Source organism: Pseudorca crassidens, chromosome 10 (assembly GCF_039906515.1).
Source record: "Pseudorca crassidens isolate mPseCra1 chromosome 10, mPseCra1.hap1, whole genome shotgun sequence".
In the NCBI taxonomy this organism is placed as follows: domain Eukaryota; kingdom Metazoa; phylum Chordata; class Mammalia; order Artiodactyla; family Delphinidae; genus Pseudorca; species Pseudorca crassidens.
In genome coordinates this window covers 36,349,711-36,376,108 of record NC_090305.1, presented here as the reverse complement: position 1 = coordinate 36,376,108, position 26,398 = coordinate 36,349,711, and the positions used below count along the sequence as shown (strand labels likewise).

Here is a 26,398-nt window from a genome sequence, read left to right as displayed (position 1 = left end):
GACAAGAGGCCAGGATGGGGACTGAATTGTTTATTGACTTTACAGTGACAGAGCAGAGATTGTCCTGTTTTTGGTAATGTGTGAATCAAAACAAAAAAATGTTCAATTTCTTCATAAAGAAATTTGGTTTCTGTTCTTTGATGTACATTTACTTTTTTTTTTTTTTTTTAATTTGGAGAGGAGGGAGGGAGAGGGAGGGAGGGAGGGAATCTATACTTACTTCTTTTTTTGGTGCTGAATTTAGGAATTTGCCCTGATAGTCACAGTTCAAGGAAAATCAGTTCATTGTATCTTGCCCAGAAAAGTAGGGAGGGAACAGAGCATTGGAGGTGGAGACTTTCAGTGCCTGGGACCGGCTGTAGGCCTAGAGACCTCTCTTTTTAAATCCTTTATTTCCTTTTCCAGTTTCCCCTTTCTACTGATCAGGTTTCCCTACTTCCATCTGTAGCTTGTCTGGCCTTCCTCATCTCTGATTTTTGTCTGAGGTAAAATCTAAATGGGTAGTATCATTATTTGATGTCATTTAAAATGTAAATAGCTTTACGGTTTGGGTAAGAAAACAATCAGCAGACTTTTAAAAATCTTTGTTTTTCCCTTAAAAAACAGAAAAACTCGGAAATTTTGTCAAGTGCGGAAGGCAAAGCTGTCATTCGTCAGTATAATAAAATTTCCTACGTTCTGGTGGAATTTGAGGTGGTCTATCATACAGCCTGGATCAAAGAGATCTCGCAGTTACAGTATGGTGTGTGTAAGACTGCAGTGACACTACAGAGCGGGTGTTAGGAGATTTTGAATGAGTTTGTGGTTCCGGAGAATTTTTACATCTTTTTTATATAACTGTATGATGGTTAAATTTAGATTTGGGGAGGATACAATTATTTATTTCTTTACAGTTAATAATATTCTGATTTTATAAGCAGAAATTGTCATGAGCTTAAAGTTGATATACTAAGATTATGACTTTATCCTGAAAAACAGTATTTAAAAGTAAATAACAAGACTCCTTATTGATATTTCTCCATATATTTGGGAAGGTTTTATATCCAGTTTTATCATGCTATAGATTCAAATCACAGTCCTAATCAGAGGAAAAGGAATTGCAGCTTGCTTGTCTTCCTTCCTTTCTCCCTCTCTCCTCCTTTCCTCCCTTCCTTCCTTCCTCCCTCCCTTCCATTTTTCCCCTCCTCTCTTCCTCCCTCCCTCCCTTTCTTTCTCTTCCTGTAACTGAATTTAACTTCAGTTCTGATCTCCATTAAATTAAGAGTATTAGGGCTGTGTTCAGGTACCTCTGAGGGGTGCCAAGGTGTTGGGAAGAGTTAAGTGTGAGGTGCGGGGGTGGATGGTTTTAAGCCATCATCCATCTATGCTGGCATCACCTGGGATGTTGTTGTTATTGTGTGGGCTCAGTTGTTGGTCAGTTCAGATTCCTGCTTTGTCTCATATTTACCTTAATCTCTTATTCGTAACCTTGGTGGAACCCTGACTGTGTCCCCTGGTAGGAAAGTTTCTCCCTCCCACGCCAGGATCTCCACTTCAGCAGAGCACAGAATTGCAGGCATAGGAAGCACAAATTCGGAGGTCGGCTCACTGGGAGTGATGGTGAGAGGGGCCACTCCTAGTTCTGACTCTTGGTTCCAGACCCATGTACTTTAGTTGTTGGGCACACAGCACTATATACAGGCCATTGATCCACTGCATGATTGCATCCTGGAGGACAGGGCTTCAACCCTGCAGGATGTCTTCCCACCTGGCACCTTAGTTAAGCCTCAAATACACCACTTCTATCAGGCGAGCTGTTTCTGGGTAATGCACATGGTAGGGCCCTATGGATCCTAATGAAAACCTGCTAATGGAGCAACGGTCTCAAAAGAGCATTAAAAGAAGGTTATAATTCACATTATAGAAGAGAGCAAAGAGCATTTTTAGCAATTGAAATATGGAGCAGGTACTGTTTTGCTTCTACAATACTATGCACTTTTCTAAATTGTTTTTGTCCTGCTGATTTTTCCTCTTATCTGCACACATTCCATAAAAAGTTCAACAATCCCCTGATCTATAAAGCCCTTCTTTATTCTTCCTGGCCGATAATAATGTCTTCCTCCTCCAGAGGCCCCCCCCCAACACTTTATCATGACATTTGTTGCTTTATAGATCTGTCTTATCTCCCCTACACATTCCAGGAATACTCTCTGTGTCTGTTTCATCTCTGTGTCCTTTTAATAACAGTCATAGTTAACATTTATATAATATTTATCATATGCCAGGCTGTGTCTAAGCACTTTACATATACAACCTCCTTTGATTCTCATGGCAACCCTCTGAGGAATTATTATTATCCTCATTTTACAGATGAGGAAACTGAGGTACTGAGAAGTTAAGCAACTTGCCCAAGATCACAGAGCTAGGAAGTGGCAGGGCCAGGATTCAAACATGCCTTTCATGTGAACACAGGCTAGTGGAAATGAATTGCTCTGGAAGGCTTCTTCTTGTTATATTGATGTAACTATACTTAACCATATAGAAACTTGGAATAATAATTGGAGAACTAGTATTGGCCTCCTTTTGATTTGCTGTATAAAGTTTCTCTAATGATGATTCACATAGAATGTTCACTCAGTCCTGGAGCAGACTTCCTGGCTGTCATTTTTTTTTTTTTGTGAAGATATTGGGGGTAGGAGTTTATTAATTAATTAATTTATTTTTGCTGTGTTGGGTCTTCGTTTCTGTGCGAGGGCTTTCTCTAGTTGTGGCAAGCAGGGGCCACTCTTCATCGCGGTGCGCGGGCCTCTCACTATCACGGCCTCTCTTGTTGCGGAGCACAGGCTCCAGACGCGCAGGCTCAGTAATTGTGGCTCACGGGCCTAGTTGCTCCGTGGCATGTGGGATCCTCTCAGACCAGGGCTCGAACCCGTGTCCCCTGCATTAGCAGGCAGATTCTCAACCACTGCGCCACCAGGGAAGCCCTGGCTGTCATTATTATTAGTGGTCTTGCTGATCATTTTGTCCTGTCAAGGAAGCTCAGAACTGTCTTGAGGAACACAAATTTCATTACTGGAATGTCCCAATGTTATTTTGGAATTTACTTGGGAGGATAAATGATTTCTAGCCAAATTTTAAAAAGATTCCAAATGAATTGGGTAAAGTTTTTAGTTGACATCTTCATGAAACCAGCATCATTAAGAATCATATCAAGACTAATTTTATTTGTTGAGTAAAAGTCAACTAACTTCAAAGAGAGATACAGTCTATTTTGCTTTACTAGAAATTTGATGCAGCCATAGTCTGTGAAGTAATGTGAGGCTTGGAAGATACATGTCCAATTCTCATGTTATCAGTGTTTGTTAATATAAAATGCAACTCAAGCTGGCACATACTAGTCTATAAGTGTGTTATTATTATTCCTCTAGAAGTAATTCATGTTGGGATAACAAATGATCTAAGGCTATTCAGCATGAACCATTTGGGATTATGTATTTCAATTCTCAATAAAAAACATATCTGAAAGTGCCTATTTATATGAATGATGTTCATGTAGTAACTCAGGTGTAGGCTAAAAAATATCTTCCTCTACATTCTAGGAGTTCACAACTCAATGGTGTTTAATAAATATTTCTTACTGATACTGAGCCTAGTTATTGATTTAAGTCAGACAAACCTCCTTAAAGAAGCCACTTTGGAGTTAGGTGTAGAAAAGTGTTTGAAATCTATGAAGTGTGTCATATTTTGTAGTTGGACACATCTTCCAGTTCTCTCTCCCAGGGGTTAAATCACAATCCATAAAAATAAACTGACATTGTATTACAGCCCTTTTAGATCCACTCAGAAAAGTATCACAGTTCATAGCACAAAGGCTAACCATTCTTGGTCCATTTTTATACCTCTCTGGATCTGATTTTATAGTTTGCAGATACTCTGCATTCGTTTATCTAAGTTTTGAGCACTGACTGTGTATCAGATACTGTGCCTTAGCACCTGGGATATCCAAAACTATTGTTCTATTCTTAAGAAGTCAGTAGTTCAATGGTGAAGACAGGCATGTAAACAGGGCTGGAAGCAGAAATCTAGAATAACAGAAATCTAGAATAAGTTATGTCAATAATTGTTTATTTGTAGCTTTGCAAGCCACACTTTTTGTGCGACATCCAGAAACAGGGAAGTTGCTGGTTAATTTTGATCCCAAAATTTTGGAAGTTGTTCGGGAAACTAAATGCATGATAAAAATGAAGCTGGATGTACCAGAACAGGCAAAGAGATTGCTAAAATTGGAAAGTAAATTGAAAGGAGATAAATTGTACTTGCAGGTAAGATGGATGCTATTTTCTAGTTATTTTGAAAGAGTTTTTTTTTTTTTTGTATTTTTTTTTTTTAAAGAAAAAGATACCTTTGCAGTTGTGCTAATGCAGCATTGGGGAGAAATTTGTTATTATGTTGATTCTTTTAATTTTTTCAGCTTTATTGAGGGTTAATTGACAAAATTGTAAGATAATTAAAGTGTACATTGTGATGATTTGATATACATATATATTGTGAAAGGATTCCTTCCATCTAGTCAGTTAACTAACACATCCATCACTATATATATATTGGTGAGAACATTTAAGTTCTACTCTCTTAGCAGATTTCAATTGTACGATAACGGTGTTATCAACTAGTCACCATGTTATACATTAGATTCTCATATCTTATTTGTCTTATAGCTGAAAGTTTGTACCTTTTTACTAATACCTCCCTATTTCCCCTACCCCTGACAACTACTTTTCTACTCTGTGTTGGATTTTTTAGATTCCACATATAAGTGATATTATACAGTTTGTCTTCCTCTGTCTGACTTACTTCACTTAGCACAATGCCCTCAAGGTCCATCCATGTTGTCACAAATGCAGGATGTCCTTCTTTCTCATGGTTGAATAATATTCCATTGTGTATATATCACCTCTTTATCCCTTCATCCATTGATGGATGGTTGTTTCCATATTTTGGCTATTGTGAATAATGCTGCAATGAACATTGGAGTGCATATATATTTTCAAATTAGTATTTTTATATTCTTTGGATAAAATCTCAGAAGTGGAATTGCTGGATCATATGGTAGTTCTCCTTTAGTTTCTTGAGGAACCTCCATACTGTTTTCCATAATGGTTGCACCAATTTACATTCCCGCCAACAGTGCCTGAGGGTTCCTTACTCTCCACATCCTCACTAGCATTTGTTATTTGTTATCTTTTTTTTGATAATAGCTATTCTGATAGTTGTGAGGTGGTATCTCACTATGGTTTTGATTAGTGAAGGTGAACAATTTTTAATGTTCCTATTGGCCATTTTTATGTCTTCTTCAGAAAAATGTCTATTCAGTTCCTTTGCCCATGTTTTAACTGGATTGTTTGCTATTGAGTTTTGTGAGTTCTTTATGTATTTGGATATTAATCCCTTATCACATATATGATTTGTAAGTATTTTACCATAGGTTGTCTTTTCATTTAGTTGACGAAAACAAAATGAGGACGTTTTTTAGTTTGATGTAGTCTCACTCATTTATTTTTGCTTTTGCTGCTTGTGCTTTTGGTGTTAAATCCAAAAAAATCATGGCCAATACTGATGTCAAGAAGTTTACCCCCTATGTTTACTTCTAGGAGTTTTATGGTTTCGGGTCTTAAATTTAAGGCTTTAATCCATTTTGAGTTTATTTTTGTGTACAGTATAAGGTAGAGGTCCAATTTCATTCTTTTGCATGTGGCTGTCCAGTTTTCCCAATATCATTTACTGAAGAGATTGTCCTTTCACCATTGAATATTTTTGACTTAGTATACTCTTGGTTGTTTGTAAATGAATTGACCATATATGCATGGGTTTATTTCTGGGCTCTATTCTGTTCCATTGTCGATTCTTGTTAGCATTAAAATACTGACATGCAAACAAGAGGGAAGGGAGTGAAAGGATTATCAGGAATCAGATTTAGACTTATGGATAACGACAATGATGAAGAGTGAGTTTAAAAAATTCTTAATATTATAATTTTATAGATTAAGTGCATTATATTTTATAATATGTTTAATGATACTAGTAAGATATAAATTAATGAAGTAGTATGACTGTAAAATGACATGAGTGGAAAGTGATTTTCAACATTGTGGTGTAAAATGGAGCAACAACAAAAAAGATCAGAGTATTAGAATAGAGATTCTCAAAACCATTTTTTAAAAATAACAAGCTTATTGAGATATAATTCACATACCGTACAATTTATCCATTTTAAGTGTACAATTTAATGGTGTTAGTATATTCACACATTTGGACAATCACCATCAATTTTAGAACATTTTCATCATTCCCAAAAGAAACCCCATATCCGTTAGCAGTCACTTCCCATGTTCCCCCAAGTCTTTCTACATCTTCCCCTGGCAACCACTAATCTACTTACTGTCTCTATGGATTTGCCTATTCTGGGCATTTCATACAAATGGAATCATTCAATATGTGGTGTTTTGTGATTCGCTTCTTTAACCTAGCACAATATTTTCAAAGTTCATTCATATTGTTCCATGGATCAGTACCTTATTCTTTTTTATGGCTAAATAATATTCCATTGTGTGGTTATACCACATTTTAGGCATCCATTCATCAGTTGATGGACATCTGGGTTATTTTCACTTTTTTGCATTATGAGTTATGCTGCTGTGAACATTTGTATACAAGCTTTTGGGTGGACATATGTTTTCATTCTCTTAGGAATATGAACTAGGTGTGAAATTGCTGAGTTTCATTAACTTCGTAACTCTATGTTTAACCTTTTGAATAACTGACACACTCTGTTTTCCAAAAAGGCTGCATGCATTATTTTATATGTGCACCAGCAGTGGATGATGGTTCCACTTTCTCCACATCCTTGCCAACACTTGTTACTGTCTGTCTTTTTCATTTAAACATCATTTGGATGTGAAGTGGTATTTCCATGGGTTTTGATTTGCATTTCTTCATGGCTGTTGATGTTGAGGATGTTTTCATGTGCATATTGGCCATTTGTAGATCTTTGGCGGAGTGTCTATTCAAATCGCTACCCATTTATTTGTTATTTGTCTTTTTTATTATTGAATTGTGAGAATTCATTATACATTCAAATCCTTTATGAGATACATGATTTGCAGATATTTTCTTCTGTTCTGTGGGTTTTTTCATTTCTTTTTTTTTTATAAGCCAAGCAAATTAAGAATGGTTTTTTTAAAAAAAATATTTATTTATTTATTTGGTTACACTGGGTCTTAGTTGCAGCAGGCGGGCTCCTTAGTTGCGGCTCCAGGCCTTCTTAGTTGCGGCTCACTGGCTCCTTAGTTGCAGCTTGCCAGCTTCTTAGCTGTGGTATGCAGACTCCTTAGTTGTGGCATGCAAACTCTTAGTTGCGGCCTACATGTGGGATCTAGTTCTCTGACCAGGGATCAAACCCGGGCCCCCTGCATTGGGAGTGCAGAGTCTTATCCACTGCGCTGGGAAAAGAGGGAAGTCCCCTCTTTTCATTTTCTTGATAGTATCCTTTGAAGCACAAGCATTTTAAAATTTTAATGAAGTCCAATTTATCTACTTTATCTTTTGTCCCTTGTGATTTTAGTGTCATTTCTAAGAAATCATTGCTGAATCCAAGGTCACAAAGATGTATGCATATGCTTTGTTCTAGGAGTTTAATAGTTTTAGCTCTTACCAAAATATTATATACATATATATACACACACACATATATATATTTAAAAACCTGGACTTCCCTGGTGGCGTAGTGGTTAAGAATCCGCCTGCCAATGCAGGGGACATGGGTTTGATCCCTGGTCCAGGAAGATCCCACATGCTGCGGAGCAACTAAGCCCGTGCACCATAACTACTGAGCCTGCACTCTAGAGCTCGCGAGCCACGACTACTGAAACCCGCGCACCTAGAGCCCATGCTCCGCAACAAGAGAAGCCACCGCAATGAGAAGCCTGTGCACCGTAACGAAGAGTAGCCCCTGCTCACCACAGCTAGAGAAAGCCCACATGCAGCAAGGAAGACCCAATGCAGCCAGTAAATAGATAAATAAATGTTCCTTTAAAAAACCTCAGAGGAACGTTGGCATTGTGAAAACTTGGCTTCAGCATCAAAAGCCCTAGGTTTTCGTACTGGTTAGTTGCAACTTTACATGACTAAATGTCAAAGTACTGTTTATAAATTGAGGTTAATATCACATGCAGTGAATCTTACAGGATTTTAGTTAGTATTGAATAATACTATGAAAGTCAAAGTCCTTTGCCAAGTGTCAAGTGTAAATAAAAGTTCAACTGCAAGTAAGAGAAAAGGAGGAAAGGAATTAATAACTTTGAAACTATTAAGCAAACATTGCAACAGTTTAATATTATTAATTTGGGGAAGAATTAACTTGAAACCACATCTCCCATCACAGTGCAATAAGTTACAGAATGGTAAAAAATTGATCATCATGGTTCATCTGTAAGAAATATCTAAAAGAAAATAGAATAGCTTTGTGTGTACATTTATTCTGATTCAAGAAAACAAGTGTGTCATCAGTGATAAGTATGCTGTAATATGTCAGAAGACAGGGAACAGAAAGGGTGAAAATGTGTAATGACAGACATAATGAAAGAAGAATTGTCCAAACCATTTAAAATGGCATAAATCTAGAAAGACAGATAATAATTATGAAAAATGTAAATCTAGGAATCTCCAATGACTTACTGTTTAAAGGGGATGCTCAGGTAATTTACAGGTGAGGAAAAAGTATAGCAAATTAGTATAAATAGTCAGCCTCCATCTTTCAGGGCTATGAGAAAACAGGTAAAATGAAACCTTCCGGGTATGAATCAAAATATAACTGTTGCTTTAAAATAAAGTAAAACATGCCATTTTGACTTTTAACAGGGTCTTCTGCAGTATTATGATGAGTTATGTCAGGAAGTACCTCCTGTGTTTGTCAATCTGATGACCCCTAAAGTGAAAAAGGTTGGTAATATTGAAGGCTTATATTGACTTCCCTGTCGTTTAAAATTAGATTCCAGTTCTACAGATAATGGATTTTAGAACATCTATTCTTGCCAAAACTCTCTTTCTACTTCAACTTTATAGCTCTATTTTCCCTACAGGATGATTTCTTGTCTTAAGTTTTGTTGCCTTTGAAAAACAAATAAATCTAAATAATGAGCACTTTCTAAGAATCCATGATTGCTTTATGGACAGCCAAAGATGATTAAAAACAAAATGTCACCTTTACTAGGTATAATGGAGGGGAAATAGAATTAAGGAAATACAGCCTATAATATTTCCAGGTAATAAAAGGCAGCCTTTTTTATAAATGCAGATGCTCCTTTTTAATAATGGAAACTGTTTTTCTCTTTTTCTAGGTGGAATCTGTGTTGAGACAAGGGCTCACAATATTGACATGGTCATCTTTAACACTAGAAAGCTTTTTTCAAGAAGTTGACTCAGTTTTGGATATGTTCAATCAACTCTTAAAGAAGGTATGATGGATACATTTTTAAAAACTACATACATTAATACTCAGGCTGTAAGTAATGGTTTGATTACCTATGAAAGCTCTTTAAAGGGTGTGACTTTTAACTAAAAGAACATCCATTACGTTAAAAAAAAAAAAGCTTTATGTTTCTTTAACTGATTTGGGGCCTTTTCATTTAGGGTTGCCTTGTTCTTGTCCCCAAATTACCTTGCCTTTAATATGTTAAAACGATGGTTCAACACCACAGCGTAGTTTAGAAAATGGAATAGTTGTAGACTGTGCAAGATGGCAGGATGGAGTGCTTACATTTTAAGGCATCTAATGTTAATTAGATGAGGTAGTCATCCAGTTGGAGACTGTCTATTGATTTCTGATATGTTTGCTACATGAAACATGTAAATCTTTTTAGATGTGCTAGTCTGTCTGTGGTGGCAGCATAGTGTTATAGACAAAACCCAGAGGCTTGGGAGTCAGATAAACCGAGGTAGGATTCTTTGACTTTCACCAGCTGTGTGTTCCTCCCTGGGTTACTTGACTTATCTGAGCCTTGGTTTCTCTAGCTGTAAAACTGGGATAATAATGATTCATGGGCTGGAATGAAGACTGAAGGAGATAACGCATATGAGGTTATGGCACATGTTGCTGCTCAATTAAACTTCAGTTCCATGTCAAGCACAGATGTACTCCTAAAATTCCCACCAAATTATGCTTGTCTCAGGCTGCAAGTTTCCAGATATAGCCCTCTAAATCAATTTGTAACTCAAGGGCATTTTGGATGAAAGAGGATTTTTCTTCTATGTGTGTTTTCTCATTGGTAGATCAGTGACTTGTGTGAAATGCATATTGATACAGTTCTAAAGGAGATAGCCAAAACAGTGTTAATTTCCCTGCCGGAAAGCGGTGCTACCAAAGTAGAAGATATGTTGACACTCAATGAGGTATGCATTTATGTATTATATTTTATTCATAGAAATATTGGCTCATAAACCTAAAATGTGAATTTGCAATCTAAACGTAGAAATCTCTGTCCATGGCATTTAGACATTCTGGGGTCTTTTTGGACATCCTCAGCTCCAAAGACTTATAAGGTATCAACAGCTCAAGCCCAGGGTCACACCTTAGACATTATCTTAAAAATGTCCTCAGCCTCATGCTGGAGTCCCCTTGGGTCCTGTCAGTGCTCACTGCTCTTCTTCCTCTGTGCATGCTCCCAGGGCAATATCATCTACACTCATGGTTTTAACTACCACATCCTTTCCCCTTAAGTCATCCATACACCTGGGCGTCATCCAGCCTCCTCTCCTCACTTCCATCCCAAAACCCAGTCAGTCTTTTAGGGCTTAGCCAGGTTTTGCCTCTTACTAAGATTCTGCTTGAATTGCCTCTTCTTTTCCATACCTACTACCCTTTTCTTAGGTCACGCTTTTATTTATTTAATTTTTGAGCAGAGAAAGGTTTATCGCAAGGGCCATGCAAGGAGAACGTGTAAGCTCATGCTCAAAAAGCCTGAACTCCAGATCAGGCTTTTAATGCTCATTTGAGTTGAGCATGTGATGTTGTGATCTAACTGGTTTCTCTGCCGCCATACTTGGCCCCATCATATCCATCATCCTCCACCTTGCCACCAAAGCTGATTGTGGAAACTCCCCAGCTTAAATCCTTCAATGGCGGTGGCACCCACCTAACCTCCTCAGCATCACATTATAGTGATCTTATTTGATTACCTATTTATCCTCCATTGGCTCAAAAGCACAAAGACAGGAACCCTGTCTAATCATTTTTGAGGCCTGGCATATAACACAGTCTTTCTCAAAAGCACTCACTTTATGTTTTGTTCAAAACTTAAAGTGAAGGCATTTTTCTTTCTTGCCTGCCTTGTGCTTCAGCTATACCCCCAGCTTGCTGGTTTGGGTCACCTTGCTAATGTCCTTTTCAAGACAACCAAGGATGGCTCCATCTCAAGGGATCTAACCTGACCCATGGGAAACAGGTGCCTTTGCCTCTCTTTCTATGGAAATGCAGCTTCTTCTTCCCAGGACACCTTTCTGTGCCTTTTGGGCAGCCAGCCAGCCTCTTGTTTCAGGACTACTTAGGCATGGGGAAGCCCCTCTATTCCCAGATTGTAGAGGTCATGGATCAAGGTCTCTGAGTAGCTCTTTTGAAATTCCCTTCATTTATTTCTACCAAATCTCTATCAATGATCAAACTTCCCTTCTATAACCTCAAGGTGGGCAATGTGCTGAGGGTTACCTCCCCTGCTACCTTTGGATAAACTGCCTTTTTCATAATGTGTAGGATCTTAAAAGCATTTGTTCTCAGTGTTGGGGCCTTGGCTGTAACGGAGACAGCACTAAATGACCAATTATAACATCCTGTGTTCAGAGTATGCAAGTTTGAAATGATTATGTCTTCCTGGACATTTTTCTCTTTTATCATTGTTAAGCTTTTTATCCTTAAAGTCTATTTTGTTTGCTATCAGTGTAGTTACACCAGCTCTTTTTGGTTATTATTATCCAGATATATCTTTCTGTGTTCTGTTATTTTCAACCTTTCTGGGTTCTCCTATTTTAGGTTTTCTCTTGTAAAGAACATTTAGCTGGATTTTGTTTTTAATCTACTCTGAAAAATCTCTGTTTTTTAAAAATCGGTAATTTTAGTCTATTCACATTTATCCTATCAGTATATTTGGGTATACTTCTACTCTCTACCCGCTTACTTTGAATTTTCTATTTACCCAAATTTACTTATCTGTTTCTTGAAGTTACTTTTTATTCTTTTTCAAATATATGTGGTCTTTTATATAATCTTCTTCCTTTCTCTTTTTTAAATTCTACTTCTTCATTTAGATATTTAAAATATATTTTATAACAGTCCCATTATCTGAAGAAATTGGAGGTCTAATTCTGCTCTTTGCTGTCTCTGTCAAATCTTGCTCAGGGTGGCTTGTGTCTTCATGTTTTTAATATTTTGGATTGTGAGCTAATTTGCACATGTCTGTTTAGTTGAGAGCCTGTCTCTTTTTATTTGCTCCTGTGTGGTACCTAGGAGGTTTACCAACTCAGTCGATAGTTTGAGTTAGTTTCTCACACGATAGAATTTCCAAAACTCCAAGGTAGTATAGATATAATCTCAAGTCCTAAACCTGTGTGAGGTGAGATAGTGGTTGTAAATTTCCAAGGGAGACGTTATCCGTCTACCCCAGAGCCTCAACCAAGGTCGCTAACTGTGCTTGAGACCACAGCCCTTGATTAGCCTGGTGACATGTGGGGGAAGGGGAAGGGTTCCAACCTCCTACCCTTGTGAAGGGATCCAAGGCCTCATGTAGTTTTTTGGTTATGGGAAAAAAACCTACAAAAGTTGTAGCTTCAGCTTACTTTTCATTTTAGGCCTGTGTCTTTTTCTGTGTGTGTGAGATATAATGTGTATACAGCAGATTGCACAAATCTTAAGTGCACTATTCAGTGAATGTTTACATATGACACACCCTTGTAACCTTCTCCAAGAGCAAGATTTTTTTTTAAAGATTTATTTATTATTAATTTATTTATTTTTGGCTGCGTCAGGTCTTAGTTGTGGCACACAGGATCTTCGTTGAGGCATGTGGTGTGCAGGCTTCTCTCTAGTTGTGGCATGTGGGTTTTCTCTTCTCTAGTTGAGGCACACGAGCTCAGTAGTTGCGGTGCGTGGGCTTAGTTGCCCCATGGTATGTGGGATCCTAGTTCCCTGACCAGGGTTCGAACCCGCATTCCCTGCATTGTAAGGTGGATTCTTTGCCACTGGACCCCAGGGAAGTCCCAATCCAAGAGCAAGATATTGAACATTTCCTTCACTGCAAGTGATTCCCTCCTGCTCCATTCCAGGCAACAAACATCCTCCACCCCAAAGTAATTACCATTTTGGCTTCTGTCACTGTATATTAGCTTTACCTGTTTTTGAACTTCACATAAATGGAATCATGCAGCATATATTCTTTTTTTCAAAGTTTTTTTTTTTTTTTTTGATGTGGACCATTTTTAAAGCCTTTATTGAATATGTTGTAATATTGCTTCTATTTTATGTTTTGGTGTTTTGCCCATGAGGCATGTGGGATCTTAGCTTCCCTGACCAGTGATCTAACCCGCGCCCCCTGCATTGGAAGGCAAAGTCTTTACTACGGGACTGCCAGGGAAGTCCCACACATATTCTTTTTGTCTGGCTTATTTTGCTCAGGGTCTGTGAGATTCATCTGTGTAGTTGTGTGCGATAGTGGGTTCTTTCATTCTCATTCATTGCTGACTAGTATTTAAATTTCTGAGTTTATTACAATTTATGTATCTGTTCTACTGTTGAAGGCATTTGGGTAGTTCATAGCGTTTGATTATACACTGAGCATTCTTGTGCATGGTTTTTTTTGTGTGAACCTAAGCACCTATTTTGGTGGGTATATTCCCATACGTGAAATTGCTGGGTCATAGTCATAGATCATGAATATATTTATCTTTCGTAGAAACTTTCTTTTTAGAGTTGATGTGTTTGAATTAGGAACTGAACAGGTTCACACATTGCATTTGATTCATATACCTCTTAAGTTTCTTTTTATCATCTCCCCTTTCTTTGCTTGTATCTTTTTTATTGCAGTAAAATATACATAACACAAAATTTATAATTTTAACCATTTTTTTAGTGTACAGTTCAGTGGCATTAAGTACATTCACAGTGTTCTGTAACCATTACCACCATCTGCTTCCAGAACTTTTTATTATCATCTACACAGGAACTCTGTACCTATTAAACAATAATTTCCCATTTCCCTCCCCTCCACCCCAGACCGTGGTAACCTCTATTCTACTTTCTATCTTTATGAATTTGCCTGTTCTATGTATGTCATGTAAGTGAAATCATACAACATTGTCCTTTTGTATCTGCCTCATTTCACTTAGCACAAGGTTAATCCATATTGTCGCATGTATCAGAATTTGATTCCTTTTTAGAGCCGGATAATATTCCATTGTATAGATATGCCACATTGTGTTTATCCATTCATCTGTTGGTAGATGTTTGGGTTAGCTATTGTGAATTAAGCTAGTATGAGCACTAGTGTATAATTATCTGAGTCCCTACTTTCAATTCTTTTGGGTATATACTCAGAGTGGAATTACTGGATCACATGTTAATTCTGTTTAGCTTTTGAGAAATCACCAGATATTTTTCCACGGTGGCCATACCATTTTACCTTCCCACCAGCAATGTACAACAAGGGTTCCAATTTCTCCACCTGCTTGCTGACAGTTGTTATTTTCCACTTTTAAAGATTAAAGCATTTTTTGTAATAATCTGAATGGGTACGAAGTCTCATTGTGGTTTTGATTTGCCTTTTCCTAATGACTACTGATGCTGAACATCTTTTCATGTGTTTATTGGCCATTTGTATATTTCTTTGGGGAAATGTCTATTCAAGTTTTTTTTTTTTGCCATCTTCTTTCTTTTAATGCTCTTCATTTGTTGAAGAAATGGGATCATTTGTCCTATAGAATTTTCCATGTTCTAAATTTTGCTAATCATATCCTAGTAGTATGGTTTAACATATTAACATATTCTTCTATCCCCTGAGTTTCCTGTATATTTTAATTAGCTCTGGAGGATTGATTCAGTTCAGGTTCAATTACTTTTTCTTTTCCTGACTGAATAGTCCACAGGTGACACTGTGTGCTTCCTATTGCATTACATCAGGAGGCACATTTTATCGCGCTGTTTCCCTTTTCGTGATATTGAGGTTAATTAGTGGGCTGAGGTGCAGTCAGCTTTATCCATTATCATAAAGTTTCCCACCAACCTTTCACCTGAAGAGTTTAGCAGCCTTTGATTATTATTGCCTAGAGCCATTATTGTTGCCTAGAGATTGCAAAATGTTGATTTTCTAATTTTAGCATTTATGGATAAAATATTTCTATAAAGAAGAAATTTCCCTCATTATCTGGTGGGTTACTGTGAAATAATGTTTGTACAGAAAAGTCAGGTTCAGTGCTTCAGTTTTTCTTTTATATACCAGTTTTCAAAATAATGAGTTGACTAACATACCCATTGCGGTTTAAATTATTTAAAGATCATTATGAATATATGGATTATTATATATTTGAGGGATTCAGTCCATTGCAGTCATTATTCTTTTTTATGTTTAAATTTTCTCATCTTTGTCCAGTGGAATTCTACAGGCTGGCTTCTATGTTTTTGATGTGACTCCAGTAGTCTTTGAAAGCTTTCCTGCTTCCTGGAACCGTAGGAAATCTTAGGCTTATCTTGCACATTTCCTGCCCTGATTACTCATTTTTCCAGTCAGCCCTCATTCCTTTCAGTGTTACTTGTGGAAAATGGTATTTGGAGATCACAACCTAGGTGCTAGGAAAGGCACTCATGGTTAACTTTTAGCTATTCTTATAGTATTATTTCTGCATCTTTAACTAATATACTTGGGGTACTATTTCTTGAGTTGGCAAATAGAGTCTGCCCTATTTCCTGGGCTCCGTGTTATTTTAGGACGGAGAGCCCTTCAAATGCTGTGTGGGTCTTTTTTCACCAATTGAAATTTTCCAAAAAAGTCTCTGGTTTCCTGCCTCGGGATGAGGGGTAATTTCCTCCTTGTCATTTTCTTCTCACTCATTCTAGAATCTGACTGTATATACTTCATACCAGGTCTTACTGATAAATGAACAGCTTATGAAGGAGTAGGGAAATTTCTACATTGGTTTCCTTCATTTTGTCTCCTTTACAATGAAAATCATTTCTATTGGTATGTGCACATAACTGTTCTGACACTATCCACTGCTCAGTGGGGTGAAATTCACACTACCAAAGAAAATTTACTTTGAACATACGAACAAAAAACTTTCATGTGCATAGAAAAAGAAATAAGTCACACAAACGAGGCAAATTAGGATCGATTAAAGGTGACTGAGTGTGAATGTGCTGGTTACATTGATGGCACAAGTCAAAATACAGGAAGTGGAACTTGGAAGAGCACCTTTGTCAATCAGTATGCCGCAGTCACTTGCCCTAGAGGGATCTAAGATCTAGTAACACATGGGCTGCCTTCCCACAAGCCTATCACTAGGTGGACCATTACATTGAAGACAGAATAACATATGTAATGACAAAGCAAGTTGGATAACACTTTGGGCAGAAATCAGTTTTGGAAACATACTATATATAATGCTAATTTTGGGGGACAAATTTAGTTTGCACTAACCAGTGGTTTCAGACAATACTGGGAACCAGGGCTATTTGCAGTAATGACAAATCCTCCTTATCTTGGAGCACCTAATTGTGGTTGTAGGACAGATTATGTTAATTATTAAAAAGCTACCTTGTGTTAGCTTCAAATCTGTCCTTCTACTCTATGACTCTGCAAATCACATTTATCCTTGGCCAGCTGGCTCCCTTTTAGGCTTTGCAGTGGGGGCGATAGGAGGCTGGACAAGAGAGAATGGGCTTGCTCGTTCCTGTTTTGCCTCTTGTTGCTGACGCCTTTACATGAGCTATAGCTCTTCACCCTGGCAGTGGCCACTAGTTCCAGGCCCTAGCTTTTTCCGGCCTTTCCGGAATCAGCCTTGTGTGCCTCTCAGATGTACCAGCTTCAGGAGGTCCCTCTCTGAGCTTCTGAGCCAGCAGTGCTAGCCAGGCACCTCCCTCACTTCCCAGTTCCAGGTTCCAATAACTGTACCCCCCTCCGTGGGCTCCCCCGCACCCCGGAACGGGCACTGCTTCCTGTGGTTACTGTCTCTCTGTGACCTCTGTGTCCCTTTTTGCCTTTTTGGTCATTTAATAGCTGTTTAACCAATTTTTTATATTAAATTTTCTCGTTCTGTCTGTTAAAATAGCTGGTGTGGCATCTGTTTTCCTTATTGGACCCTGATTAACATACCTGTATATTGGTAGATAGACAAATGGAATAGAAAATTCAGGGAAATATTATGATCCAAGTTATGATAGGAAAACACCAGGAAATACATGAAAGGGTATTAAAACTTCTATCAGCAAATTCACCCTGGCTCCATGGAGACAGAAAGTAGATGAGTGGTTGCCAGGGCGGTGGAGATGGGGGAGTGAGGCCTGACTAATGGGAATGGGGATTCTTTTGGGGTGATGAAAATGTTCTGGAATTAGATAGCAGTGATGGTTGCCCAGCTCTGTGAAGATACTAAAAACCAATGAATTGTGCACTTGACAAGGGTATATCTGTGTTATATGAATTATATCTCAATTTTTAAAAATAGGAACACCCCCCTCCCCACCCATAAAATCAGTTTGGCTGCCTTCTGGTCCATCCCCGGCCCACTCCTCGGCGTTGCAGTCTGTTCTCCACTGACTTGTAAGAATGGTCTTATTAATCTTCAGTGACTAGTTAGTCTTCCCAAGAAGAGATGCTTTACTTTGTGTGGCCCCAGCTGGTAGTGACACCATATAGAGGCAGTTTGTGCAGTCTATTGTGCCATGGCATTATTTTGCCACTTGTTAAACAAAAGAGGATGGCTGGGCCACTGGGTCACCAACTGAGACAGGAAATTTCTTTGCAGTGGAATGTGTACATCTAAGTTTCTTACTCCTGGCTTTTATGGCAGTGTGAGTTGTCATGGTTATCTGGGATGATCTAATTCACCAAGGACCAAATGTGAGTTCTTTTTTTTTTTTTTTTTTGCGGTATGCGGGCCTCTCACTGCTGTGGCCTCTCCCGTTGCGGAGCGCAGGCTCCAGACGCTCAGGCTCAGCGGCCATGGCTCACGGGCCCAGCCGCTCCGCGGCATGTGGGATCTTCCCAGACCGGGGCACAAACCCGTGTCCCCTGCATCGGCAGGCGGACTCCCAACCACTGTGCCACCAGGGAAGCCCCAAATGTGAGTTCTTTGATCAGGGTTCAGGTACTAGGATGGAGCTGGGAATATTGTTTATGGGACAGTGCCAGTGAAGATCCCAGCAAGGTGAAACACCTCAGGAGTTGCAAGGGAGAGAGTCATCAGCACTGCTGGGGCTGAAGGTACCAAAGAAGGAAACAGTGCTTTCAGAATCCAGTAAAAGTGGGAACCATATGGGAGGGCTCATCGCGTAGGAGCTGAGTTTGTGAAGAGACACAGCCTCTACCAGAGATGCAGCGCTACCGTCTTCTACCAAGGAGGGGGTGAGAGTTACCCGCCCTGCAGCTCTCTTATCTTCTGCTAGTGCTTCCCGTTGGGTCAAGCCCAACTGCAAGTCAGAGAATAAGGGAGCCCCAGGAGGCAGCTTCCCTCTGCACAGAGCAGGGCAGAGAAGAGCTGAGAATGGGTTGCAGGGGGCAAACGGAGAATAACCAGCACCTGGAGTGCCTGGCAAGATGGCCTTGACAGAGTTGCAGGGATTATTTATAGTTTTCTGAATTAAAGTCATGTAAATAGTTTGCACAGCCAGAGCTCTTGGTACATTGCTGACTGCTTCTGCATCCAACTCTTCTTTCCTTCTGGTTCCATGGAGAAAGTTCCCACCTCTTTTCAAAATTGAGTTGGCACCTCTTTTCAAAATTGAGTTCCCATCTCTTTTCAAAATCCACACACAGGCTGTAGATTCCATGCCTTTTTGCCTTCTTGGCAACCTTACTCCACCAGTCTTTCTTCCTCTTCTAGGTCTTCAGCTTTGTCCTCTCTACGGGACCCCTCCCACCAGTAGTCTAATATACTCTCCCCTTTTCCTCGCCAACAAACAAAAACATTTGCATATCTTCTTCATTTCTTATTCACAACTAAACTTCTCCAAATGCTCACACATGCTGCTTTCACTTTCCCATCTCTCATTTCCCTGCTCCATTTTCCCCCCAGTTCCTGCTTCAAATTATTTCTGGTACTAGCTATTATTTTTGACAACTTTATTGAGATATAATTCACATACCATATAATTCACCCATTTTAAAGTGTACAATTCAGTGGTTTTAGTATACTCACAGAGTTGTGCAGCTATCGCCACAGTCAGTTTTAGAACTGTTCATCACCCCCAAAGAAATACCATACTCATTAGCAGTCATTACCAATTTCCTCTCAACCCTCCTAGCCCTGGGCAGCCACTATCCTACTTTCTGCCTCTACAGATTTGCTTATTGTAGGCATTTCATACAAAGGGAATCATATAGTATGTGGTATTTTGTGACTGGCGCTTTTGTCACTTAGCACAGTGTCTTCAAAGTTCATTCATATTGTCCCATGTATCCGTACTGCATTTCTTTTTACTGCTGAATAATAGTGCATTGTATGGATGGACCACGTTTTAGTTATCCATTCATCAGTTGATGGATATATAGGTTGTTTCCACTTTTTGGCCATTATGAATAATGCTGCTGTGAACATAAATGTACAAGTTTTGCAAGGACACGTTTTCATTTCTCTTGGGTGTATATTTAGGAGTGGAATTGTTGGGTCATATGTTAACTCCAAGTTTAACCCTTTGAAGAACTGGCAGACTTCTCCAAAGTAGCTGCATTGTTTTACATTCCCACCAGCAGTGTATGAGGGTTCCAAGTTCTCTGCATCCTTGCCAACACTTATTATTAGTGTTTTTTTTTTTTTTTTGCAGTACGCGGGCCTCTCACTGCTGTGGACTCTCCCATTGTAGAGCACAGGCTCTGGATGCGCAGGCTCAGAGGCCATGGCTCATGGGCCCAGCCGCTCTGTGGCATGTGGGAACTTCCCAGACCGGGGCGTGAACCCATGTCCCCTGCATCGGCAGGCAGACTCTCAACCACTGCGCCACCAGGGAAGCCCTATTTGTGGTTTTGATTATAGCCTTCCTAATGGAGTAAAGTGGTATCTCATTGTGGCTTAAATTTGTATTTCCCTAATTGCTAGTGATGTCGAACACTTTTTCATGTGCTTATTAACCTGTTATGTGCCTTCTTTTAGTAATGTCTATTCAAATCCTTTGCTCATTTTAAAATTGGATGATCTGTCTTTTTATGTTTTAGTTGTGATAGTTCTTTGTATGTTCTAGATACTAGTCCCGTATCAGATTGCAAAATTTTTCTCCCAGTCTGTGGGTTGTCTTTTCACTTTCTTGATGGTGTCCTTTGAAGGCCCAAAGTTTTAAATTTTGATGATGTCCAGTTCATCTATATATTTTTTTGCTGTTGCTTTGCTTTGGTGTCATATCTAAGAAAAATTTGCCTAATCCAAGATCATGAAGATCCATACTTATGTTTTTTTAAAGAGTTTTATAGTTTTTGCCTTTACATTTATTTACTTTAAAAAATTATTTATTTGTTTTTGGCTGCTTTGGGTCTTCATTGCTGCTCCCGGGCTTTCTCTAGTTGTGGTGAGTGGGGGCTACTCTTTGTTGCGGTGCGCGGGCTTCTCATTGCAGTGAGTTCTCCTGTTGTGGAGCACAGGCTATAGGTGCACGGACTTCAGGAGTTGCGGCTCGCAGACTCTAGAGCACAGGCTCAGTAGCTGTGGAGCAAGGGCTTAGTTGCTCTGCGGCATGTGGGATCTTCCTGGACCAGGGATCGAACCTGTGTCCCCTGCATTGGCAGGCGGATTCTTAACCACTGCGCCACCAGGGAAGTCCCTCGCCCTTACATTTAGATCTATGCTTCATTTTAAGTTAGTTTTTGTGTATGGTCCAAGGATCTACTTTCATTATTTTGCAAGTGGATATTCAGTGATCCTAGCACCAATTATCAAATTCCATTAACTTTATTATTATATAGTATTGGAAACATACAGAAGTATTTATGTGGCATCTTCCCACTTATTCCTGTGACCCTGTTCTTTTAACATAAAAGCTGACTTTATGTTATTTTGTCTAGGTTTCCAGAGATATCATGGGAGTACCAAGATAAACATATGTGTTTAATCTGTCATGTTTGACTAGTAGTCTGGTTTCTTTCTTAGGGATTTCAAAGCAAATGGAGGGGGTGTGTAAATAAACACGTGTGTCCAATCTTCCATGATCAGCTGTGAGTGTCCACTTGCTTAACACTTGTTTTCCTTGCTAGACTGAAGTGGCTCTCAACCACCATTGTCATTCCAAAGGTTAACACTGTGTTGAGTAAATTAGAAAGGGTGTAATGAGCGAATGATGAAGCAAAATCTGAAGAGTTCGTGGGGGCGGGGAGGATCAGAGAGTGCCTTCAGGTGGGAGGAGGAACACCGTTTCCCCTGAGACTGAGAAAAGATGAAGGTGGGTTCAGATGCAGATGAGGTGGTGTAAATCGGGGGGACAAACTTGCAAGTCTCTCTCTCTCAATCTAGTAGCCAAGAAAGGAACACATGAAGGCAGTACAGAGGGAATATGGGATCTCCCAAGACTTATCTGGGGAGCGGTTGCATAGATAGGCTCGGGTTCCTTTGCAGAGATGATTTTGAAGGCCCAAGTTGGCTGCTACCATTTACTTTTCTCTTTCCTAAGACGCATGGACATTGTATGTTAAAGGGCCTATTCAATTTTATAATCCAGTTTTCTTTTCTGAATTTAGTTCTGCACTTCTTCCTAAAGCCTTTGCTGACTATTAGAAAAGTTCAAAAGGCAAAAAGCACAGGCTTTTAGAATCACACAAAGCTGGTTTCAAACCCCTATTCTTACCACCTACTGTGTGACCTTGGGCAAATTTTTAATTCTTTCTGAGAGTCAGTTTTCTCATCTGTGAAATGGGTACAGTAATATTACCTATCCCAAGAGGTTGTCATTTAGTTAAATGAGTTCATACACATAAGGCTCTTAAATTGATGCCTGGCATACAACATCATGCTCATTTAAAAACCTTATCACATTTGAATCTCAAAACAACACTTTGGATTGTCCTTTTCATTCTTTTTCTTTTTTTAAAAAAATAAGTTTATTTATTTATTTATTTAGCTGCATTGGGTCTTTTGTTGCTCCGTCGGGGCTTTCTCTAGTTGCGGCGAGCGGGGGCTACTCTTTGTTGTGGTGCACAGGTTTCTCATTATGGTGGCTTCTCTTGTGTCAGAGCATGGGCTCTAGGTGCGCAGGCTTTGGTAGTTGTGGCACACAGGCTCAGTAGTTGTGGCTCACGGGCTCTAGAGCGCAGGCTCAGTAGTTGTGGCACAAGGGCTTAGTTGCTCCGTGGCATGTGGGATCTTCCCGGACCAGGGCTCGAATCCGTGTCCCCTGCATTGGCAGGCAGATTCTTAACCACTGCACCACCAGGGAAGTCCCTGGATTGTCCTTTTAAAAAACCATTTCTCATTTTCAACTTTGACATCTTCATCTCCTAGGCCTTTAGGCTTCTTTCTTTTTGCCCATATGAATGGGACTGTAGATCTCTGTGTGTGAATGAGTCAGGTAAGGTGAAAAACTTTGAATTTGCAACTTCTCTGGCAGTCCAGTGGTTAAAACTCCACGCTTCCACTACAGGGGTGCAGGTTCGATTCCTGGTCGGGGAGCTAAGATCCCGCATGCCACGTGGTGCGGCCAAAAAAAAAAAAAAACTTTGAATTTTTCTTCTTTCTCCTTTTCTTTGCTTGAGACTTAGCAGCTGTCTCAAGCTGCTTTTAGCCATTGACACTTTGGGGTCTGAAACATTATGCTATTGGCCACTATCTCTAGGTATTTTCAAATGGCATTAGAGTTTGATAAGTTGAAGTCGTATTAATAAATTTCACAGTAGTTTTAAGTATCTGGAAATTAATAGTCATTTTTTTATTTAATAGACATACACAAAAGAATGGGCTGAGGTTCTAAACCACAAAAGTAAGCACGTGGAAGAAGCTGTCAAAGAACTTATATCAATATTTGAGACTATTTATGAAGTTAAATACAGTGGGAAAACAGCAAAACAGTTACCAGGTAATGTGGCTGGTTACAATGTTTGAATCACAAGTGTTACAGATACGTTCTCAAGTAGGCACCTTGTGCCTAGCAGGCACCAAAATTCCAGACTCCCAGAAGGAGAGCAGATGTTCAGCATAAACCACACCGTTTGCAGTTTAGGCACAGTGAGCCCTTTTTATGAATGAGGGAATGGTGGGCACCCCTCTGAAATCCAAGTTCATAGATACTTACTGGGGACCAACCTTGCAAGCAGGCCCTTCCATGGATAGCAGTCTCTGGCCTGCTATGTTAACTTTTTTTTTTTGGTACAGCATTCCACTATGCTGGCTGTCACACTGAGTGGGGATGGCATCTAGTGAGTAGAGGCCAGGGACGCTGCTGAATATCCTCTATGGCATAGGACAGCTGCAACAACAAAGCCTGTCAGTAGCGCTGAGGTTGAGAAACTCCAGCTTAAACAAGTATCCGCCACATCTCTTCTTTCTCTGAGAGGTTTCCACTTAGTTTAAGTAGTTTTCATCAGAAGTATCAAAAACACGAACATGTCAGCTTAAGATGGCAAACCCAAAAGGTAAACAGGTATTTTAGAAAGAGAGCCTGTAAAATAACCCCTCTTTAAATGTTTCTTAATTCTAGATACTAATACAGAGTACAGTATATTTAAAGAGTGTATTTCTTAATAGAATGTTAATTCTGTTGAGATGGGTGATTTAAATTGAATTCAAGGGTGATTTCTCCCAGCAACAAATTTTTAATTTTTAAATTAAGAATTCTTTTAAGAAGGACCTTCCTAAGAAGGTTTGGTTGCATAGAATAAACCAAATGCCAAGTATTAACTGTTATATTTTTGTTTTATCTTTTATCTATAGAACAGAGAAAACATGTTGTTTTTGGAAGTGAAACAGAAGAGGGTGAAAGTGTTGATTATGAGACTAATATTGTGCCTGAGGTTGATGTTAATCATAAAGAAGATGAATTTAAAAAGGTATTTATTGTAAAGCAACCTTATGCAATTTCACAGAATTATGACTTATAGGATTGTAGATAACCCCAAATGGTGGGGTTTTTTTTTTTCCAGGCAGTTCTGCAAGCAGTCTGTGTGGATTTATAACAAAATCCAGAAAATATAATTTTCAGTTCTACACTGTAGCATCTGACAAGACACAGCAATCCTTACAGTTTTCCCCAGCACTGTCAACTTTTAATGCTATTCTATCAATTACAGTTTATATAGTTGTCTCCCCTATTGTGACTGACCGTGTTTTCTTATGTAGTAAATGTCACATCTGGGATTGTAGTGCCAATCCATTTGACTCAAAGTGGAGAACTTTGTTCTCAGTTATTGTTTTTGATAGAATTACCTGTATTGCAAGACCGGGTTTTGATTCTCTTGGGGTCCAGGGATCTGCATTTTTTATTAACACTGTGGATTCTCCCGCAGGAGAAACCCCAGGTGGGCAGATTCTCACATTATGCTGAGCTGTGTTGAGAATGAAAGTTGAGGAGGAGACATGGGGATTCTTCATCCTTCTTAGGCCTTCTTAGGCCTTCTGGTCGTGCATCAACTCTAAATGCCACTCTCACATTTGTACCAATTCGTGCTTTCTCCTGCTCCCGTCAGTTTTCTTTTAATCCTCCATACTCATCTTTTTTTTTTTTTTTAATTTTTAATTTTTAATTTATTTTTGGCTGTGTCGGTCTTAGTTTCTGTGCGAGGGCTTTCTCCAGTTGCAGCGAGCGGGGGCCACTCTTCATCGCGGTGCACGGTCCTCTCACTATCACAGCCTCTCGTTGCAGAGCACAGGCTCCAGATGCGCAGGCTCAGTAGTTGTGGCTCACAGGCCCAGTTGCTCCGCGGCATGTGGGATCCTCCCAGACCAGGGCTCGAACCCGTGTCCCCTGCATCGGCAGGCAGACTCTCAACCACTGCGCCACCAGGGAAGCCCCGTACTCATCTTTTCATTCTTTCTCCATCTTACATTCTTTTACACTCTCTAACCCCTACCCTAACACAGTCTTGGAAATAAACAGCACACGTTTGTTTCACTTTCACCTTCTGGCTCAAGGATGCTATCACTAATTGATCGGGAAACACTTTCCCGCTGAGTCTAGATTTTAGCTGTAGATTGCTTCTCATACCATGCACCAGGCAGCCACTATCAGTTGGTGGGGGTCAGCAGGAGAGTGCTTCGCTTCCAGCTGCATTCCCTTTGACACTGGCTGGGGTCCTTAGAGCAAGACTGAGTACCATCAGAGCCTCTCAAGATGGGAGATCACTTAGAGCTGCATCAGTGCAGACATCTCCTAAACAGCCTCTGCCTCTCAAATCCACCTTCCACATCGCTTCCACAGTGGTCTAACGTAAACATCTGATTATGTCATGCCTGCTCTTTAGCCTGGTAGTTGACCAACCCAATCATATTCCTCTTTGTTCACACCTGATAAGCTTCCCTTCTGACTCAACTGAACCTGACTGGCCCACCCAGACTCAGAGGGTCAGGGTGTAGGGTGGAGAGGAACAGTGTGGCCAGAGCCTGGCTCCGGATGTGTGAATCACTGTGCAAGCAAGACGTAGTGCCCAGATTCCTGCCCAGGCTCAATATTTATTCTGTGCTCTGACCAATAAATGTGGCTACTTCTTCTCTGGTGGGAAAGAAGGGCTTGCAGAGAGGGACAAACCATGGTGCCAGGACGGTGGAAGTTTCATCCTATGTATTTTGGTATCATACATTTTAAAATATGTTTATCCACCAAGCTGAGATTTTTGAGGTTGGAGACTACATATCCTCTTGTGCCCATACCTCTAAGCATTGAAAAGTGCACCACACTTAAGTGCTTCAGTTTTGTTGAGTGAATTATTGAATATTGAGCAAACCAGGATTATTTTCAATTAGCTGTTTTTGAATTTTGGCTTTTGAGTAATGCCTTATAATTTGCTAGGGTGTTTATGAAAGCACACCTTTCACGTATTCTTACTTGTTTAAAAAAACAAGTAATTTAGGATTGAATTTATTTCTACAATATAATTGAAATTGTATAGTTTATTATTTTTCATCTTTCGCATGTCACTTCTAATATTGTATTATTGCTTTGGAGGTGTTAGAGTTTTTATTTTTTGTACCAAATTTAATA

General features: G+C 39.5%; 1 protein-coding gene across 23 annotated transcripts in view; it reads left to right on the top strand.

Moving 5' to 3' along the window:
* The window catches only part of DNAH8 (dynein axonemal heavy chain 8), a 327,555-nt gene that overhangs the window by 50,523 nt on the left and 250,634 nt on the right, over positions 1 to 26,398 (top strand). For 22 of the 23 annotated variants that reach the window (XR_010946846.1, XM_067753082.1, XM_067753094.1 and 19 more), the window contains 7 exons: positions 607 to 742; positions 4,114 to 4,301; positions 8,896 to 8,976; positions 9,375 to 9,491; positions 10,306 to 10,425; positions 23,146 to 23,281; positions 24,136 to 24,251. Coding sequence is in view for 22 of the 23 variants with exons in the window: in XM_067753082.1 (XP_067609183.1) it covers positions 607 to 742; positions 4,114 to 4,301; positions 8,896 to 8,976; positions 9,375 to 9,491; positions 10,306 to 10,425; positions 23,146 to 23,281; positions 24,136 to 24,251 (894 nt within the window). In the remaining variant the exon portion in view is untranslated. Of the gene's footprint in view, positions 1 to 606; positions 743 to 4,113; positions 4,302 to 8,895; positions 8,977 to 9,374; positions 9,492 to 10,305; positions 10,426 to 23,145; positions 23,282 to 24,135; positions 24,252 to 26,398 lie in introns of those variants that run through there. The other variant, XM_067753104.1, reaches the window with a different exon arrangement.